The sequence below is a fragment of the Colias philodice genome, chromosome 12 (genome assembly GCF_061535455.1).
Source record: "Colias philodice isolate Cphi_HAF_F1 chromosome 12, ilColPhil1 Martin Lab GWU primary, whole genome shotgun sequence".
Lineage (NCBI taxonomy): Eukaryota > Metazoa > Arthropoda > Insecta > Lepidoptera > Pieridae > Colias > Colias philodice.
In genome coordinates this window covers 3,079,843-3,101,262 of record NC_143097.1, presented here as the reverse complement: position 1 = coordinate 3,101,262, position 21,420 = coordinate 3,079,843, and the positions used below count along the sequence as shown (strand labels likewise).

The 21,420-nt window shown below is 35.0% G+C and overlaps 1 protein-coding gene across 2 annotated transcripts in view; it reads left to right on the top strand.

Annotated features, from left to right (window-relative positions):
* Eip63E (cyclin dependent kinase Eip63E) overlaps positions 1 to 20,738 on the top strand; it is an 81,134-nt gene extending 60,396 nt beyond the window's left edge. For both annotated transcript variants that reach the window (XM_089701347.1, XM_089701348.1), the window contains exons 4-11: positions 5,934 to 6,136; positions 9,914 to 10,005; positions 12,297 to 12,471; positions 12,659 to 12,783; positions 13,003 to 13,139; positions 13,603 to 13,742; positions 14,402 to 14,663; positions 16,793 to 20,738. In XM_089701347.1, coding sequence (XP_089557473.1) covers positions 5,934 to 6,136; positions 9,914 to 10,005; positions 12,297 to 12,471; positions 12,659 to 12,783; positions 13,003 to 13,139; positions 13,603 to 13,742; positions 14,402 to 14,663; positions 16,793 to 16,842 — 1,184 coding nt within the window. In that variant the 3' untranslated portion in view covers positions 16,843 to 20,738. The remainder of the gene's footprint in view (positions 1 to 5,933; positions 6,137 to 9,913; positions 10,006 to 12,296; positions 12,472 to 12,658; positions 12,784 to 13,002; positions 13,140 to 13,602; positions 13,743 to 14,401; positions 14,664 to 16,792) is intronic.
* Positions 20,739 to 21,420: the final 682 nt, after the last annotated feature.

The window sequence follows — 21,420 nt, the reverse complement described above, 5'->3', positions numbered from 1 at the left end:
AAATCATGGAGACAAGGGGAGAAAATCTCTACCTGAACTTTCGAATTCTCACCTGCACTCAGGTGGACAGCTTACGAGTGACGTCATAGTGCTGAATCTTATTATTTTATGCTCTTATATCATTCTAGATAGGTCAGGTGGTGGGTCAAATGACCCATAATTTTTTCAACATGGGCCTGTAGTCTATTAGGAAAACATTACAGAATCATACTTTCTTAACAGTATTACTGAGTAAAATAGATCCATTAATTAAATAAAATCATGCATAAAGTAATAAGTAGCGACCTGGGGCCTTAGACAAAGTAACAATTAAAAAACGATAACGAAGTTAGAAAAGGCAAAAATGTATGGGAATTGACATACGCCGCGTTAGATCACGTGGTCTATCTAATGTCAATCCCATACATTTTTCCTTTTCTAACTTCGTTATCGTTTTTTAATTGTTACTTTGTCTAAGGCCCCTGCTCTCGACTGGTTAACTTCCCTGTAATTAAAAAGCGGTAAGGAGCCGCGATACGCAATATAAATTTATGCCTTGTCGAGAGGGATTTTTAATTTAAACCGGCAAGTCTTCGTACAAATACATCGTTTAATGAGATAAATGCAAACAAGTAAACATTTTAATAAAATAATTAAAAAAAGTCATCAAAATCGGTTCACCCAGTCTAAAGCTCTAAGGTAACAAAACCAAAAAAAATGTACACTTGGATTGAGAACTTCTTCCTCTTTTTTGAAGTCGGGTAAACACGCCTTACGTCCATACAATTTCCTCTATAATAATAGATGTCTGCAACATTCGTGTCGGTTTTGCTACCATTAAACACTTCTCGACCAGTTACAATCTGAATTTACTTTTTATTTACTATTATATCGTTCAGGAAATATCTCAGAGAAAAGCGCTCTCGAAACATAACTATGAGCTCTTTGGATTAATTTTATTTTTTCCTTTATTATTCAGTCTCGCTTCTAGTTCTTTGAAATAAATCTTGGGTACGGACGACATGGCTTCTTAGATGGATTATTTAATAGAACAGATATTATGTTATAAATGTTGGAAAGTTGAGTTTTTACATGAAAATTTAAATACGAATCAAACTTAAATTGTTTTTTTTTTATTCAAGATATAAATAAGGTAGTCTATACAATTGAGTTACTCCTTATTTGTCCATTATTCGTCCTATCAATAGGACGTTATGTTGCTTATTAGAGTAAATTCATGAATCATACAAGCATCTTTATAACATCAATCAAGAGCTTTTGTTATAATATTAACGGTCATTAAAGCCACGGTCGTTACTAAATTTGTGCTAAAATAAGGAAGGTACGAAAATAACTTGCTAATGTGATTTAATTATAATGAGCTTGTTAGAACCGAAGCTTGACATTATAAAATGCACAAAATGGTTTAGCGTTGTTAAATATGGTATAGTATATGAAGGCAAACATAATTGTGTTAAATAAACGTAACTTATAGGACATGAAGACAGACGGAATTGCTGTTAATTGGGAGTATCAATTAGTGCGAGTTCAAGACTCTTAATCAGAAATCTTAGTTCTGAAATAACATTTGATATTTAGTCCACGGTCGAAACCAACGACTCTAAGGCTAAATTCTAGTATTGTAATATGTATAACGTATTGAGAATGTTAATAATAAATATGTATTTATCAGCACAACAATGTAAGCTGAAGAAAATATAATATTGCGACATCCCGATAATCTTATTAAAATTATAATAATAGGCTAGTTAACGTGTAGTCTCAGGCAGCCTAGAAAAATGTAACCCTCATCATTTATTAGCTTATTTATTATTATATTCAAGATATATTCGAAGTAACTTTATTAAAACAATCCTTCTTATCCTACCAATATTATAAATGCGAAAGTTTGTGAGGATGGATGTGTGCGTATCGTTGTTACTCTTTCACCCAATTACTACTGAACCGATTATAATGAAATTTAGCACACATATAGAGGGTAACTTGGATTAACATATAGGATAGATTTGTACCCGTAAATCCCACGGGAACGGGAACTATGCAGGTTTTTCTTTGAAAACGCGGGCGAAACTGCGGACGGAAGCTAGTTTTTTTATATTCCGTATTTCTTAAATAGACTGTGTATCCCCAAAGCTTTGTTAACTAACAATAATCTTAATTTGAACATTGACTAAATTTGAGCCCCTCGAAATGTGTCAAGTATCATCCTGGTGACACTCGTCGGCTTGCCATCATTATAATGACAAGTTGGATTCTGTCAGTGACGGATACTTTGTCATTATTTCATTGTGCCAAATTAATATACATTTAATTATATTTGAATAAGGGCCGATTTTTCAATGCTTGGATAAAACTTATCCGTCCAATAAAGTATTACACGATAATATTAAAATGTCACGTAAACTGTCAAATACGGGCAATTAGAATACGTTTATAATATACATTATTCGACGAATAAGTTTTATCCAAGCATTGAAAAATCGGCCCTAAGTGTGAAATGTTGTAGGTTCTTGCGACGCTGTGAAGGGTTGATCCGGCTTTGTAATTGTTAGGAATTATTTATAACAGTTTTAGCCAGATTAAAATAAAGTTCATCTTGAGTCATTAAGTGAGTTTAAAATAAATCTCAATATCTATGTACTTACGCTTAATTTGGTGCGCTAAAATAACTTCTATACAAATTTTTCGTCACAGATTATTAGATTCGAAATCGCTATACCTACATGGATCTACTCAGTTGTATGATTTATTGGTCGTGTCTTCTTGTAAAAGCATACAGTAGTAATTCATAGCAGTACCTACATTCATCATTACTAAATATTACCACTATTTGTTGCAACAGCATCGCCCCATTACGAAAATTTGTAACATTCACAATTAGTAAAAACAAACATGATAGCTGATACGTAACACACGGATGGAAAGAGGATTCCCAAATGATTATGACGCGTGTAAATATATAAAAGAAGCTATGAATATTTATTTATCTGCCTGGGGACGTTGAGTACACAGCTGCTTTGTAATAACGAGCTCCGGAAGGGTATTCCGAGTGCGTACAGTGATGATAGTATTGTACTTTTTATATCCCGGCTAATAATAGACTGTGATATGTAATGTGTCTATTTTGGTTTTTTATTTATAGATTCAATAGACGTATGTCTAAGATTGATATGTGATAGACATATTCCCTGTAGATATGGTTTTGCATACTATTATTTATTTCGTATTTTTATAATTACTATAAATAAATAAAAAATCTACTAAGAACTTCAACTAATTTCCCGCACTTTAAGTCGATAGTTTGCACTCTTATTGAAATTTAAAAATAACAAAAATTGTTAGAGACTTTAAAAGTTAAACAATTAGTTAATCTTATAGAAATCATTTGGTACAATCTTATGCCAGATGTGGCGTCTTCTACATGTGCGTGTTAGCATAAATATGCACAATAACATAGTGCTTAAGATGAGTCAAACCTTTAGTTGATGACACGTACAGGAAAATTGAATTGCCATGACAATTACTCCCTTGTATATTTATATCACGAACAAAGCGATCCACAAGTACTGAATATTATGTAAATTTAAAAACAAACAGACGACGCTATGTCGGCATAAACAAAGAAAGAGTATTTGGCCACCCTCGCCAAACAAACTGAACGTGGTTTCTTTACGGGGTTTAAACGCACTAAATGATACATGTCCCACCCTTTGTTTTCGTTTGGACATTGATTTCTGAATGGTTGTTAAAGATGTGTCCTGTCATAAAAATTTTAAAGTAATTTTATTCGTAATTATCCTCATATCCATGATTTTTTTAAGGAATAATAATTGAGATAATTTGTTTTATTTATGGAATGTGGAGCAAACATGACCGTCTGTGCCCTGCCAGACCTTTTTTTATTAATCTCCAGGGGATCTAAAGCCACGAACGACAATGGCCTACACTAAGCTGATATATAAGCTACTAATATACTAATATATAACTTATATTTTATTCATATCTCCATGTAGAATTTACAATCTATCATAAAATTAATAGTAGCCACTTTACACGAGTGCACACTTCATATTAAGTTAATATTTAATTGAATTAAGCGGTTAAATATTCATCTTCGTCCCTGATTAAGTTACAAGTATATTTCTCTATGTTTAGCTAGATTTTGTGAGATGCTGTAAGTTTGTGAAGCTCATTCGATGTGAAATTCATAATTGGTGAAATTGGGCTAGGTGTGTAATTTACACTGCAGTTGGAAGCGAAATTTGGGACATTTACGTACGATTTCTGATTCTGTTCTGACTTTAAATTGAAAATATTGTGTATCATTATTGTGATCATTAATATTGTGTATAATAATAATGATACACAATATTGAATAAGTATTAAATTATAATATATGTAATATCTATAAAAAACTAAAAAAAAGCTTTTTATATGTGCAGTTCATTCACGCAATAACAAAACATTGTCTACAGTATACATCAAACTATGCATATAAAAGTACTAACGCTAACGCGTTTATACAAAAGTTCCCAAACCGTTATTGTTTTCGAAGGACAAACGCTCGTTATTCATGTGTCCATTTTAATTACGAAGATGTCAGGTGAAATTAAAATGCGGGGTGAAATTGACGGGAGCTTAAAAGCTCGATAAACATTTTTATTCGGTTTTGCGGGATATGACATGTTCGTAAAATGTTTTATGAATATTTCACGACGCAATACTCTGTAGAAGGAATGTGATAGTAAATTTTTAATAACGCCCCGGCTTAGATTAAAATTGACTCGGATTATAAGCCTTAGAGGCAGAACTTAGAGGTACCTCGTTGGACAATCGATCGCAGCTATGAAAAGTCTAGATTAAGCACAGTTCATGAAATCGTAATTTTAGTGATGTTTAATATAAAATGGAATTTATTAATATTTATTTCTAGGCATATTTTACAGAGGTCATAAATGAACAGCAGCTATTTAAAGAGGCCTATCTGTTTGTGGTCGTTTATATGTTAATACATAAATAGCATTTGAATATGAGAAACAATATGCAAAAGTGGCGCATAAAAAATACACAAAAAGTAAGGTGACTTTACGTTCGAGTGGTTTGGAAATGGCCATAATCCTATCCATCCAATAAAAGTGTCGCTGCTCCCGAATTCAAGGCGCGCATCGGGAATTGTGGGACCGCGCCCGGCGCCGGGCTTTGCTGTTGCTACCCGCGTGACCCACTTACGTTACCGAATAGGTGTTCAGTGCACGCTAAATTGTCATTTCTATTTACATTCCCCGCTACAACACGCGCAATACGGTGAATTTTATAAAAGCCGCTTGTTAATGAGTTCCTATTGAAGTTGAATATTTTAAAGCGAACTTCTAGCCGGAATACGAATTGAATAGTCGGCCTTCGCCAACTTCGCTCTGAGGTATTCGTTCTTGAGTGCCGACTATAAAGCGTTCTCGACTTTAAGAACCGCGAATTAATATTAATAGCCCACTTCGATTTTTTTCAAATTTATTACGTCGATAAGACACGTCGAGTTTAAATCAAAATATCTCTCGCCCACTTTTCCTTTCCACTTTTTATCTGACGTGATCGATTGTCTCGATAATCGATTTGTTCAGTTCACTCGATTTTGCTGTCTATCGATGATTTATTCGTTTCGTGTTTACGCGTCAATGTCGCCCTTTTGTGACGCTAACGCGTTTCCAGAGTGCCCCTCAATGCGGAAATATTAACATCAAGAGAAAAATAGCTCCTTTCGACGCCGCCGATTTGACTCTGAATTAATTCCACGGGGGCGGAGATTATGACAGAATTTCCAGTTCTACAACGGATGCTCTGTGGGAATTTTCATGTTCTACAGAAATAATTTCCTACATTTTAGTATTACGTAGTACATTAAAGATTATTTAAATGTTCAATTCTTGTATTTGCAGACTGGAGTGGCGGTGGAAACGGTGAATATCGTGTCCGGAGACAGCTGTCGGTATCGTCAGACTCGAAGTTGTTGGACGAGGGAGCTAGGGAGGACGCGAGGGTCATCATGAGGCCGAAGCGACCGCCCAGGCCCAAGTCGGAGGCGTTTCTGGGGCCACACGAGAACTCAAACAGACGCACCAAGCGATTTAGTGCCTTTGGGGTAAGTGAAGATCTTTATTCGACAATATTAAGCGGCGCCTTTTTGTGAACAATTATTAAAATGAGGATTATGTCATATCGTCATCGTAATGTCATTTATGATAAATAAAAAATATGAAAAAATGATGTCGCCACATTAAAAAAAATATCACCAATTCCTTTATTTCTCTTGTGGAATTCCAATAAAATTGATAATTGCACTTTGCAAAAACGAAACAAAACTTTTACATAATTACATCTTTTAAGATCAGATTTATGCATGACCAAAAATAAGTGACATTTGCGCTATAGCGTTAATCTCAAGCTATGTGGGTCATTGAACGGGAGGGCAGTTATTCGTAACCCCCCGAGGGCCAAAGGAGTAATGTGGATCTGAGATGCACTCGACGAGAACAGCTTTCGGAGACTTTGATAGATCGCTCATATGTCGAGCGGACGTGTTAGTTATTGGAGTCCTTCTAGTGTATGTAGATGTATTAGCATAGTTTAATAAGTTTATTTAGTTGAGATTTCTGTGAATGTGTAGGTGTCGTCTACTTCACCTTTATCACTTTCAGTGGGTATTATTGTATGATCATAATTTCTTACTCCCGTAAAGTATGTAAGTTGTTCTAGTTAAACAAGTAGTGTAAATTCAACAGCTTCTGCGTTTTGTTCAATCTGTATAAACATGGATTCATTTGTAATCTTAACCGCTACTTCCTTTCTCCTCTTATAATATATCTTTGTTTGGAAAAAGGAGTAGGTACCTACAATAAAAGTAATATTATAATTTCTTATGGGAGAACAAATTGTTTATGACTTTCATTTCAAAATATATGATACAGATAAAAGTTTATTCACCGCACTGCCCGGGCGAACCGAAATATTCTGAAAAATTTTCCTCAATGTCACACCTGTATTAATTTAAGCCACAATGCGTGAATTACGTATCAAGTAAATGACATTAAGGGATCCCTAATCCAATATAGAACGTTAGCGTTATTACATGAAATAATGTTTAATATAAATTATCATATGTCATGGAAATAAAATATTACGGTCACATTTAGCGTTCACGGTGACACTGTTCCCATTCTCATGGGAAGTGCTCACTTGAATGTTACTGTTTTACATTCACTTAATCTGTTTGCAACTATTGAATTTCACTGCGAATAAAGTTACATATTTTAGCATAAATGCACCTATATGTATGTACTGTGTAGTGTGTAGTCGAGTTTTGCGATACCCATTCTCTTGTTACAGTTTTATTGCAATTTTCTCTTTAGCTTATTAATGCATGATATTTTATTAGTTGCATTATGTCTAGTACAATGCCCCATTTTATTGCATTCACTCACTTTTTACGATACCGTAAAGCAAATAAGTAAATATAGTTAATTGTATAAACATTGACAAGTCAATTAGTTATATCAGATTACAGATGAAGATAGCAATGAAATCCCCGAACAGATTTACGTCACGAGTTCAATCAGCCGACATTCCGTGCGGAGCGCGCATACTTTTCCATAATAAACATTCAAATACCTGAGCTTATAAATTTAAGACTTTAAAATAAACTACACGGAACTGGGGCCGGCATGTGAACCGTATTCCGTACGTAACATTAATCACGTCAAATATTTAGTCAAGCTCGGAGAGGAGATAGCGAAACGGCGCTAGAACTTCTATTTTATGTTATACGTATGATATAATGTGTACACGGAATGTTGGTTTTGGCTAATTTAGTGCCTAATCGCGTAATGTAAACATGCGAGATTAGAAAAGATAATGTACGAACTTGTATAATGTTTTCATAGTTTATTATATACGCGGCTGTCTTTTTTTTGTACGAAATGTGGTTCCTGTAAAAATATGCAAGGCAAGTGTTAGTTCGCTCACGTAAACTTATTTTTAATATAGTTTTCAGAGCATTTAATAATAGATATCGTTTTATATGTGGGTGGACAAAAATCTCATTAATTTTTACAAAATTAATCATTAAAAATGCTCTAAATCTAAACAATTATGTAGATCGCCCAAAATATATTATTCATCTGCACAAATAACGCGAGGTCTTTATTAATTTGATACACGATGTCGCGCCACAAAATTGGTATAAATTATACCTAATTAATTATAAGTCTCTAGCTTCGCAAAACATTAAGCGAACGTTCCGTGTAAACAATAACCGTTCCGAATAATGAAGCCGCATTTGTATATAGCTTCATTAATTATTACTCTATTTAGGAAATACGAGAGAATGTCGGAAACGCAACGGGTTTCCATCCGTCTTCAATCTGTCACACGCACGCGTGCTATTCCCGACGTTTACGAAGATTATCACACGCTGTGTTTGGGCTATGGGCTATAAGCCCGGGAATGTTAAGTTATCGTTTGTTGTTTTATGGTAGTGTGTTGAATCAAACCGGAGCGTATAAGCTGGAGATATGTGACAGATACCGTAAACTAGGATTTATAACTACGTCTAATTCAATCACCCGCCAATATAATTACCTATGTAGCTTGGGGAATGATTAATAAGTCAATTATAATATAATCCTTATCAATAATGATAAATAATTAATTATTAATTGCAATTGTTTTTTCGCAATGGTTGTCATTAAAACCTTATACGATCAAAAAAAATAGCTGATATAGATATATAGATAGCTGTCTTTCACTTCACCTAAATATATAATATTATTCCAGTCCCACTAACATAAATACTGGCTCTCCCATAAATACTGACTTGCGAAGTTAATTTTACTTTTTATTCGTCGATGTCATTAATTAGGGAAACGAAAAGGAACGATATGTCACTCGCGTGTGGTCTTATTCATTACTCCACTTTTATTAGCACACGAATAAATGAACACATAAAATCGTCAATACAAAAACCTTTGAAACGTATTGCTCCGTAAACATTGAATGTTTTGTACTATTAAATGTAAATTAATTACCATTTTAAACAAGCTCTACGTAAACGTTAATTAATTAAATCATTGCCATTGATATATTGTAAATTCCGGCGTTGCTGTATTCAATTTATTTTATCGTACAAATTGAATTGGTAATGTGTCCATTACAGGAAAGTTACATATTTTTTTATATGACACGCTTAAATGGTCGTGTACAGATTTGTATCAAAGTGAAAAAAATAGCAAAGTATGTTGTAAGTTTAAAAAACAGGATTAGTTGTGTTTCAGGAATTTGCACGGAACAATGTGTGGCCTGATAAATTACTAGCCCTAGGTATTTTTTATCTACCTAGTATGTAATATAACTACATAATAGTATGTAATCTATGTAAATTGTAAACCATAATCTTGTAAATTCTTACAAATCCCAACCATGTTTAAAGATAATATTAAAAGACCTACTTTCTGTGGATGTGTGGTATTCATTAATATGAAATTCAACTTAGACGAAAAGATTTTTCGATATTGCCAGTTTACTTACAAAAACTAAAAAACTTTTGTTCGTCATTTCATCCCCGTAGATGCTTTTAGTATTGAGCGAGAAAAGTTTGTGTAGCTACGTAGTTTTTTTTTTTTTTTGATAAAACTTATGTTGAAAAAAAAAGTTCATACTTAATAAAGAAAATTTTTATGTAATTATACCTATAAATATAGAACATAATAAACGTAAGGTAATAGATATTTCATCCACACGACTTCCAACACTGAATGTTTTCGCAAAATGAATTTCATTGCATTGTAGTAAATATATTCAAAGCTGGCGCCGTAAATTTGCGGATTAGCAAGTACATGTGATAAATGGTGTTTTTTGTCCGCAGGGTGACTCTCCGTTCGGGAAATCGGAGGCGTATATAAAACTGGAGCAACTCGGCGAAGGGTCGTACGCTACTGTTTATAAGGGTTATAGCAAGTGAGTACAAATCCCACTATATCACTATATACATAGTATGTATAAAACAAATACGCTTTCCGCCGTCTGTGTGTCTGTATGCTTAGACCTTTGAAACTACGCAACGGAAAAAAACTACATCAGTAGTTTTTTTTTAATTAGATAGAGTGATTCAAGAGGAAGGTTTAAGTATAATAATTTGTTAGGTTTTAGACAAAGTGGGTGAAGCGGCGCGGCGGGCTGTAATCTAGTTACATTATAGTGCAGAACGTTTTAGGTGGTGACGATTTTAGTTTTATATGATTGTTTTTGTGTTGTTTTGTTTATAGATGTTCTGGGATTAGTTTGAGTTAAATGTGTAGAGTTATATGCAATATGCATATTAATCAAGTTACTGATTTCCTTGTATCGTGCGGTCCTTTGATGTAGTTGATTACTATCGTGAAATAGATAGCGTTGACTGAAACAGTAATTATTATTGCGCTTACAATACACATGATATAATCCTGCCCGATACCACAAGGCAGGTCAGATCTCCAGTCACAGGCCGCTCATGTAACGCCTTATACATGAAAGTTACTTCGTAGAAAAGCTTTATTGTGTAAAAATAAAATGTTACAAAAATATATACAATACGTACGTATGGGCGTACACGAATTATTTAAATTGTCTCATAAACAAGGCAATTTATTTCATAAAGCACTAAATAAAAACTTGAGGTCGGCGATGATGTCTTTCGGAAGAGCCTTGGCTACACTCAATATGTAAAACAGGCTCTTAGCCTACTTCGCGTCAACGTTTCGCTTTAATGCGAACTTCTCAAATATACAGAGGATTTCCAACCTGCTTCAGTGTTTCCTATTTGACTTTTAAAACTTTGCGCAGTCAACTTTTAAATTTACTTTTTCGTGCTTTTGACAAGAAGGCAGGTAGGTAGGTAAGTAGGTACTAGGTAGGTTTGCACGTACCTTGTAAAAGTCACTTGAAAATATAATATTCGATTCAATGTTTAATCAAAAAATGGCTTGTAACTCTTAAATCTAAAAATAAGTATATGTAGTTTTACTAACACTAAGTACTACTAACAATATATGGGCAATGCTGCCTGATACAAATAAAGAAATAAATAAATAAATAATCGTGGACAAAATGCAATGCAATTAAACCATACAAATTTTTCGACCTTAGAGCACTCTATTAATTCAGCAATACAAAGCTATTATAATTATTCATTAACACACTTCCACACTTGTGAATAAATTACAAGCGCTCAAGCCTTTTCTTTCTAAAAGTCTAACAAACCAATATCCACTTCTCAACTACCAGCTCAAAGTTTACGTTAAATAGCACAATGATTATTTTATACGATACAAGTGTTCCCGTCTATTCGATGTGGCGAAACTATAGCAAGTTTGCAAATGTTGCGGGAACTTGTTGTCCAAGTCGACGCGCAACTCGTCCCGCTTGCCAAATTGTGGTATTCACGGTGTTTCTAACTTTCCTGCCACATGTATTATGGAGTGATAATTATTTCTTGTATAATCGAAATTGTAATTCTCGTCTCTTTTCAGTAAGTTTCATTACCAGGGTCGTATATTTCGAGACACTCATTAAAAAGTGTTACTTTTACGAGATAATCGCTGACGTTCATCGGTTTGAAAATATTTAATGACTCGTACATTTTAGCTCAGATATAATCGATTATGATAAGTTGTTGATGGGATTTTTTCTTAAACTTCCAGCGCCTTTTCTTATTTCACAGACAACTTTCCATCAACAGCGTACTTGCTCGTCTCGAATAAGTTTACGCATACTTTAGACCGAGTAATTAATGCCTCGTGCGAAGTTAGCTAAATTTGAATTTAACACTTTGTAAGCGTCGGCTTAAACTACTATAAAATATGCGCTTTATAGTGGTCGTATTAAGCAGTTCAAAATAGTTGAGTATCTGTTAAGGCTGAGTAATGGCCAGCTTTTACCGTTAAAGCAGCTAAGTAATGTTTTAGGATCGTTCGTTGTACTCCATTTGTCAGATCTCTATAATTGTCGTCCTCAAGTTTAAATTATGATAGATTACTATCTCAACTCAAAGTGGAATGTGGAAACCAGTTTAACGAACAATTTGAAGCGTAAATATTTCGATATAAATTAATTATTACACACTTGACTTGATGAAATAATTAATCACACGATAATTGAATTGTAAACAACTTGTATACTCTGAACATAATAATCTTCCTTTATGATACTTAAAGATAGAGATAAATGACTTCTAGCAAAGTATCACAGTCGATATCCTTATTCTATAACAGTTTAACGCAACAAGTGGTCGCGCTGAAGGAGATAAGACTACAGGAGGAGGAAGGTGCGCCGTTCACGGCGATACGCGAGGCGTCGCTACTCAAGGAACTGAAACACGCTAACATCGTGACGTTACACGATATCGTGCACACGAGGGAGACGCTCACGTTCGTGTTCGAGTTTGTGGTGAGTTCTGTGATAGAATAATACTTTAGAATTGCCTTTAGAATTAACTTCATAACAAAACACAAAGAAGAGAAATTTTACACCTCATAACAGTTTTATTACAAAACAGTGGATTTTTAATAAATAATTTCATTGTTATTGTTCGCTGTTTGTTTACTTGATTAATAAAATTAATGTCTCGCTCTAGGACACGGATTTATCACAATATATGGAGAGGCATCCCGGTGGACTCAACCGTCACAATGTTAGGCTGTTTATGTATCAATTACTTCGAGGCTTGTCGTATTGTCATCGAAGAAGAGTTTTACACAGGTATGTTACAAATAATTTAAATTAGCAAATTACTGGTAATTCTATGTTAGTATGAATTCCAACCAAACAATTACTTTTTTAAAAGTAACGTTGTTATAAACATTATATTACAAGGGACCCAGTTAGCGTCCCTGAGGTACCCCAAATTATTTTCCATCCATTATTCAAATTTTGTTTATATATTCCTTGTTTCACGCTGAAATTCTTTTACGTCCGCAGGGATGTGAAACCTCAAAACCTATTAATAAGTTCGCACGGAGAACTCAAGTTGGCAGACTTTGGTCTCGCCAGGGCGAAGTCGGTTCCCAGCCATACGTACTCACACGAAGTTGTCACGTTATGGTACAGGCCACCAGGTAAGACGCTTGTTAGAAAACTGAATTTTAATTGAAAACTTGCTCAATTTAAATTTATAATTGCATATTATATGCAACCGTGCTTGGTAATATTTAAATGTAAATTAGTTTACTTGATTTTATTTGCAGTAATTAAAATCTTGAACTTTTGCGGGCGTTAATAAAAATATTGCTTCAAACTCTGACTTACAGCTTAATAGAAAAAGAAATTAAGGAGTTGTATTTTTCACAGCTTTTATTTGACCAAATATTTTTTTTTTACATTGACCAATATTTTTGAAGTGAAAACTTCTTTAGCGGCGTTGGGTATAAAATCTTAAACTCGCGTGACCTGATCGAAAAAGCGTAAGACGGATACCATTCCAAAATATCAAACATGCTCAACGTTAATAATCAAATTTTCACTTCTGCCGGCACTCCCGGAGTGCAACCCGTCTTTTTTTTAATAATAATTCGTATACAGATGTACTACTGGGCAGCACGGAGTACTCGACGTCGCTGGACATGTGGGGTGTGGGCTGCATCTTTGTGGAGATGCTCTGCGGTGTGCCCACCTTCCCCGGAGTCAGGGACACTAACGACCAGCTCGATAAAATATTTAAGGTGAGCTATTTGGTTATTGTTTTAAAAAATTACTTTGTGATGGTGATGATTTTTACTTCGAGGGAATTTATTTCGTGTGGTAAAATGGAAATAGGCAGGTAATACTTTATTCTGGGATCGACAAAAGTTGATAAGGGGGGAGGGAATTAATCGAAGATATGCTTGGGAATGAATGGAAAATAGAGGTCTTTGTCGGATTGTTTAATTGCAAAGGGGCGGGTAGGCCACCTGATGCTAAATGGTCACCATCTATACTAATATTATAAAGCTGAAGAGTTTGTTTGTTTGTTTGAACGCGCTAATCTTAGGAACTACTGGTCCGATTTGAAAAATTATTTCGGTGTTAGATAGCCCATTTATCGAGGAAGGCTAAAGGCTATATCATCACGCTAAGACCAACAGGAGGGGAGTCACGCGGGTGAAACCGCGCGGCGCGGCTAGTCATCTATATATACGTATGTGACATTGGTCGTGTTACCAGAGCTTTGCCACCCTTTAGCAGTGTATTGAGTTTAATGTAATCGAATTGTTGTGTGGTGGTGGTCACCATCGTCTATTTACGTATGGGACACTGGTTGTGTTAAGTACCAGAGTTTTGTCGTCCTTTGGCAGTGTAGTGAGTTAAATTTTTTTTTTTTGAAATTGAAGTGTGTTGGCAGGTGCTGGGCACGCCGACGGAGGAGAGCTGGCCAGGCGTGTCGCGGCTGCCCGGGCTGCGCGCGCACACGGCGCGCTGGGGCTGGTGCGCCGCGCGGCCGCTGGGCGCCGCCTTCCCGCGCGTGCGGGACGCGGGCCGCGACGCGCAGCGCCTCGCCGCCGCGCTGCTGCAGCCCGACCCGGCGCGCCGCCTGCCCGCGCCGCGCGCCATGCGCCACGACTACTTCGCCGCGCTGCCGCCGCGCCTGGCCGACCTGCCGGACGGTACGTGTCTCCCCACCTTCCAGAAGGTTCTAGAACATTCTAGAACAACGCCGCACGCGCGCTCAAGATTCCAGCGCCTTCCCGAACCTTCTAGAATATTCTAGAACAACGCCGCGCGCACGCCCACAATTCCATCTAGACACCGCACTCAAAGACGCTTCTTTTCATAGTAAAAATGCTGCGCTGTAACAAGACCTACAACAAGACGTTCTAGTACAGCAGCACACCACCGTATTTAAGTATATAACGAAAATCACATAAGCACAAAAATTCTCATAAAATTAAGTTGCCAGTTCTATTGCCCCATAATTCTTCTAACTCTTTCATCATACCAAAAATAAATGCCTGAACTTGGCTAAACCTGGTCCTTAGTACATTACAACCACTATCCTACACGAATCTCTGAAATTGCATTCAATCAAGTTGTCCTCAAAGACACGTGCTCTATTGACAGAGTCAATAGCCCGCATTCTGCGAACATTGATGTTTCACAACTCAAACCACACTGCATTCCTTGCTCCTAATAGATAGTTACAAACTGCAGTACAAGGTATATCAGAGTTGCAATTATTACCCATAGTTTCATGTGGCCTAATAAGCTGAAATATTCGGATTACTTTTAAGTAGATGTGAAAATATTAATACAATATCACCATTGTTGATTATTGTTACTGTTTCTAGTGCATAATTGCAATCATATATATAATTTGATAAAGCACCATAAAGTATACGAAAAAGACTGGTTGAGGATATAATATTCCCGGTTCCGTAACACAATATAAAAATTCAGAAATAAAACAAAGTTCTCATTATTATCCAAATTGTGTTCGTAACTTTGCATACTACGCTGCTGAAATGCACTCAACTTTAAGCGCGGGACATATACAAGCGGCGCGGGCGCACTGCCGGCGTGCATCGGGTGCGCTATTGGCATTTTGTATGAAATAATTTTGGAAAGGCGCAACCTTGGCGCAACCTTGGCACAACCGTGGCGTGCCGTCTCGACGCCTGTCCAAAATTCTTTCATACAAAATGTATAAGAAGGACGTGGTGCAAAACAGATTCAAGAGGTGCGCTTATGGCACGCCCGCGCCCGCGCCGCTTGTGTTTGACCCGCGCCTTAGAGATAACTTGGTGAACTTTACGTGCATCTCAAAACTCTCATAACATTATTCCGTAAGTTTCCCCGTGCGGAGCCGTGGCCTACATTCTTATATCTCTTGTGAGCCGTGCCAAACGAATGTAAACGCAGTTTTGGCAAACTGAATGCCGACTTGAGTATTTGTATATGAATCAGATATACTTAGTTAGAGAAATGCGCTAACATTGAAAATTATACCTACATTAAACAAAATGACTGCATTAGGTAGACATTTAGTTCAGTAATTTTGCATATAATTAGGTTTAAAATTAAGGAAATTAATGAATTTTGCAATTTTCTGTAATCTTCTTTCTGCAATTAGAATTATTGGACTGATTTTAAAAGTATTCAATACAGTACAATATTATAATATCTTGGGTCCTCATACACATTTCATGGCTTATTACATCACAATTTATTTTAAAAGGTATAGATAGACTTTTATTCATCTATTGAAATACGTATTTCAAGTGATTTACGTCGACATTCACGTGTATGTGAATAAAAACAGATAAATCTCAACAGTTTTATCTGATTTATTTCAGTAACGCATTTAACCCTTGTAATCGGTGACCTAATCATTTCAATAGGTACTCGACTACATATATTTTATTTGTCTGCTTTGTTATTGTATTGCATAGCTTAAAAAATTTATTATGTTAATGTATTCATTGTTTTTTAAGCTATTGCATAGCTTAAAAAACAATGCGTTGCGATAGATCGCGGGCCTTGAGCGCGGGGACTGAATCGAGAAATTCCGTAACGAAAAAACCTCACGCTCCCCACTCCGACGGTCTCGGAGGTGTGGCTTGAAGGCATGCTATGCAATAGCTTTACCGCGGCAGTCCCCGAGTGCCACACGTCTTTTTAATTTACCATTTTAATAATTGAAATATGTATATATTAAAGCTTATAACACATTAAGTATTTAATTACTTGTGTATATAATTACTGTATTTCTTACACTAATCGTAATGTTTTGTTACAGAGGTATCAATATTCACAGTGGAGGGCGTGTGCCTGCACCCCGAGGAGTGAGCCCACCGATGCGGACCTTTAGTTGAAACTTTGTTCCTTGATATCGTCGACATGCGAAAAGCGACACGTTCATTAGTTAGTACGTTTCAATTCCTATAGTCGGAAATCTGGTTGAATTGTTTCGGTGGACCAAAGTTTCGTGATATCCCCCCTACGTGTGGGCGGCGGCGTTTCGGCTATATAGCTATGATGCTGCGATATATTTATTGGATTGTTCAGTTGTATCTTTTTTGTTGTATTCCGATTTTTTATGTCACATAATGTATGGATTTTTTGTATTTGTGTTGGTCTATTGACAGTGATAGTGTGAAACAGAGATGGAGATATAATCGCATTGGCCGTCTGTGTCTCACAAAGTCGTCGTCATCGTCAACACAAAACTAAAACGGTTACTTTATGTTTTATTCCTTGTATAAAATTAATTAATTCGTTAGTCCATAAAATTGGTATAATTTGAATAGTTTAAGATAATATTTCGCGGTGTTGTTAGTTTGTCCCGTCGTTAGTCCGCCGCCAGTCGCGCTTGTTAAGCTTCTAATATCCATCCATATGATTCAATTATTCTATGGTGACAAGGTAATCGTTAGGTGTCGAGTGTATTATATAAACAGAGCAGTGTGCCATGTATTGTATTGTATCTATAACTGAGAGCGACGATTTATTTTAAAAGAATTTTTATGCTGGATAATATATTATCTTATATTACGCTCATAATTTTTGGGAGAAATTTTGAAGATGTTTATCTATATCTAATAAGCAATTGTAAGTGATGATACGCAGTCTTATGAGAGATAGATCCGCTTTGAGCACTCACGAATAAATTGTACGCAAAATTATTTTTCGTCTCTTTCGTAAATTCTTTATGAATTGCACATTCCTTCCAAAGTGCTCAATAGTTTGTTTAAGAATATCTCTACATTAAGCCTATCGGATGCAGTGCTCCATCGAAGTTTTTAAATTACCTAAAACTCTTTTAATCGATTAAAAAATATTTTTTTATCATTTACATAACTGTGCGAAATGAAAAACTATTTTTTATTACGAAATTATTATCAAAAATAAAATTTTCTTTTATTCAAAACATCGGTAGGCGTAATGCAGATATATAAGCCAGGTTGCACTATTTTATTAACCGTCGTTTAAATTGCCTTTCTTTCGGAATATCGAGTGATGGACTGCCGTGTGAATTGAACGTCAACCGAAATCTATTTAGCGTTAGTCACGTCGATTAGATTTAACCAGAGATTAAAGTTATTTAAACCACGAAAAATACATTCTCTACGAATTGAGAACTTCGGTTTAAAATAGCATTTATCCATGAATTATAAAAATAAAAAATCTGTCGTTTAAACCGTCGTTTAATCTCGGGTTTAATCTAATCGGCGTGACATTCGTATCGCGTCAGATCTCAGATGTAAGTGCGGGACCGTCCTGTATTGATAGGGATATTAAACAATTACTAAATCGAGGGTTAGGTTATATATTGAGAGTGCCGTCGCATGACTAGGAAAATTTACCTGTTTAGTGAATTTAGGTCCCCCACGATAAGGTTAGAACATTTAGCCGTTGGCGCGATCACAACTTCAGTGTATGTGTGAATAAAGAGAATAATCGCATTTTTTTATGTTCAGTTGCCATTTAGAAAAATAAAATGATCTTCATTTATTTCTCTTTGAGTATTTGTTTGCAGTAAAATACCGGGAAAGACACTATCGAAGAGATTACGTTAGTTAATAGCAACTAGGAATGTAAAGAACATGAATGCATTTTTATTTCTTGTATTCATACGATTTCTAGTGTTTCTCGTAAATAGAACGTTGGAAAGCTTCACAAGGTCATTTTATTTTGCAATTTATAAGTGATTTAAGTCATTTATCAATTGTGTTTTTATTTTCAGTATCGAACAATAGAGCGAGCTCTAACTGTTTTTCAAATGAATCGAACTTTTATTGCATTAAATAGCATTTAGAATTATCATGTTTTAAACTCTTTATATAATTTATTTTTTTGCAATGGATTGAGTATAAGTAAATAGTAAAAGAAAACATTTGAGTTGTGATTGCGCAGGTTTAGGAAAGTATACGTAGTGTAGCGTAGTAACGAGCTTTAGAGACGTTAACTTCGAGCGGGGAGGGGAGCGGGACTGGGTGGAACTAATGCTGCTTAGCAGTCGAATTTTGACATTTTAACTAAAATATTTAGATAATATAGATTAAATCTCTAAAGAAAATTAAAAAAAAAAAATCGTTCTATCTTCATTTTTCACATATACCATCATTTTGTTTCTTTCTTCGTGCAATACGCATTTAAATATAGTAGTTTGATTAGAGATTATAGCGAAGTTAGAAGGCTAGACGGTTTTAGCGACGAAATTAATTTACGATAAGTGCCTATAAAACGTTTTAACGAATGTAATTCCAATCGGACTCGCGCGCCGCGTGCCGCTCCCCGGAATATAGGAAAAGTTAATTATAAATTCGGTTCCAAACACCAATTAGTGAGTAATGATATTGTATAGAGACGCAATACTTGTAATGTACATGACTTGTTGATTTATGTGTATTTGTATAATTTAGTGGAGTCACCCGTTGAGTGAGGCACGGACGCACACGCGTTGTATAATATGTGTATATTATTTGAGATTTATGAATGGTTTAGGGTGTGCTTACACGCGTTTCAACTGTATGTAAACGCCTTTATACTCTTACAAACACGCTTCATAGAATTTCATGAGATTTTTTATGAAATATTTCGCTTGTTAAGATCTAGTCCAGACAAACGAAATGAAAGTTTTATGCGGCGCTTTGTGAATAACCTAAATCCGTGTGTCAAGGGAACACCGGCTAGAACACACGACCTTGTAGTCACGAAATAGTTAAGGATTCACGTTTTACGAGCTCAATGTTCAATTGAAATAACGATCCTTCAAAGAATTTGTTTTGCCTTTTCGGTATTCCTGTCAAGGGAGATTTATATCTTCTTATAATTGATCACCAAATCTCAAAAGGATATTCCATAATTTCATTTCTGACTTTACCGTTAAATGATTAATTTAAAGTCTCGATTTACGTGATTAATTATATCAAAACAAACATTATAGTATATGAAATAAGGTTGAAACTCGTGTGAACACACCAATGTAACGTGTAAAACACTATAACTGCATTTGTATAATGAAGAACTGATCTTGTATGGACTAATTAGTGTCGAATGTGCGATTTGTAAATAGTTGACTTTAGTTATTTCATAATTATCTTTAGTTACGATCCTGTAATGTTGCCATTGCCTTTATGTATCTTTAGTCTCTCGATTTTTAAGTTTATTTTTTTCTTATTAAATACGATTATTGTCCGTTTGTGTAACCAGGTTTTGGTTTAAGACAATATGGAATTTTAATTTCGGAAGGGTATGTTCATACTTAATGGATTGATGGAAGCTAGGTACATAAAGACAACTGCTTTCTTAATGAATTGTATTAGTGAGAAACTTTGATTAATTAAATAGTATGACACGTGTCAATAAAGAATAGAATTAAATTGGCTGCATATGAACTTATTCGAGTGAGACAACATGCGATAAAACGCTATTGTGCATAAGAGATAGCAAGCGTTCGGGTGCATTTTTAATTCTATTCATTACTGGCACAGATAATTATTTATATTTAAGATGAACTTACCCTTATATTTTTAACATTAAAGCCGCGTCAATATGAGATTGTTTTGTTATTTTAATGCTGTAGGGTATCCGATTTTATTAACTTGATTTTTATAACGTATCATGATTTTTGCCCCAGATTTATTTTATTATTCATGTGTATACAACGTGCTTCTAATGGTTTGAAAGATTGTACATACGATATTTGAACTGATAATAATAAAATTTTTATTTCATAATGATATGTTGTGTTTTATTATACTCTACCCAAATATTGAAATGCAAAGTACCTAGTAATTTTTCTATCTATGTTATAAAAATGAATCGCTAAATGTGTTTGTAAGCGCAAAACTCGAGAGCGGCTGAACCGATTCCATTAATTCTTTCTTTTATAATATTCCTGGAAGTACGAGGATGGTTCTTATAGAGAGAAAACGTAAACATGGACCACGGGCGAAGCCAGGGCGGACCACTAGTAGGAGATAAAAATTGTATTACCTAAGTATTTCAATCTGTATTTTTTTAAGAAAAATCCTGAAAGCTCAAAGTTTCCTTAACAAATATTAATTGTTCGACCTTATAATTTCGAATACTATCTCGAGCCGGCCTTTATATTTTTATAATAAAAAAGTTACGAATTTTATACATCAAATATAAAAGTCCAGGTTACTTCTCTAAAATAAAATAAATGCATTTCATCGTTTTTCAAGCTTTTTTAAAAAAAATCGATGTCGATGAATTATTTGTTTTATGAGTTATATCTTACTATGCAGACGGAATAGTTGTAAGTAAGTACATGAAAATTTGTAAATCCATCAAAACAAAAATACTGTATAAAATTGTATGCAACTTTCTTTATATTGAAGTTCTAGTTAAAAACAAGGTACAATATTTCTATACTCTATTCTTACCAGAAGTCTGGTA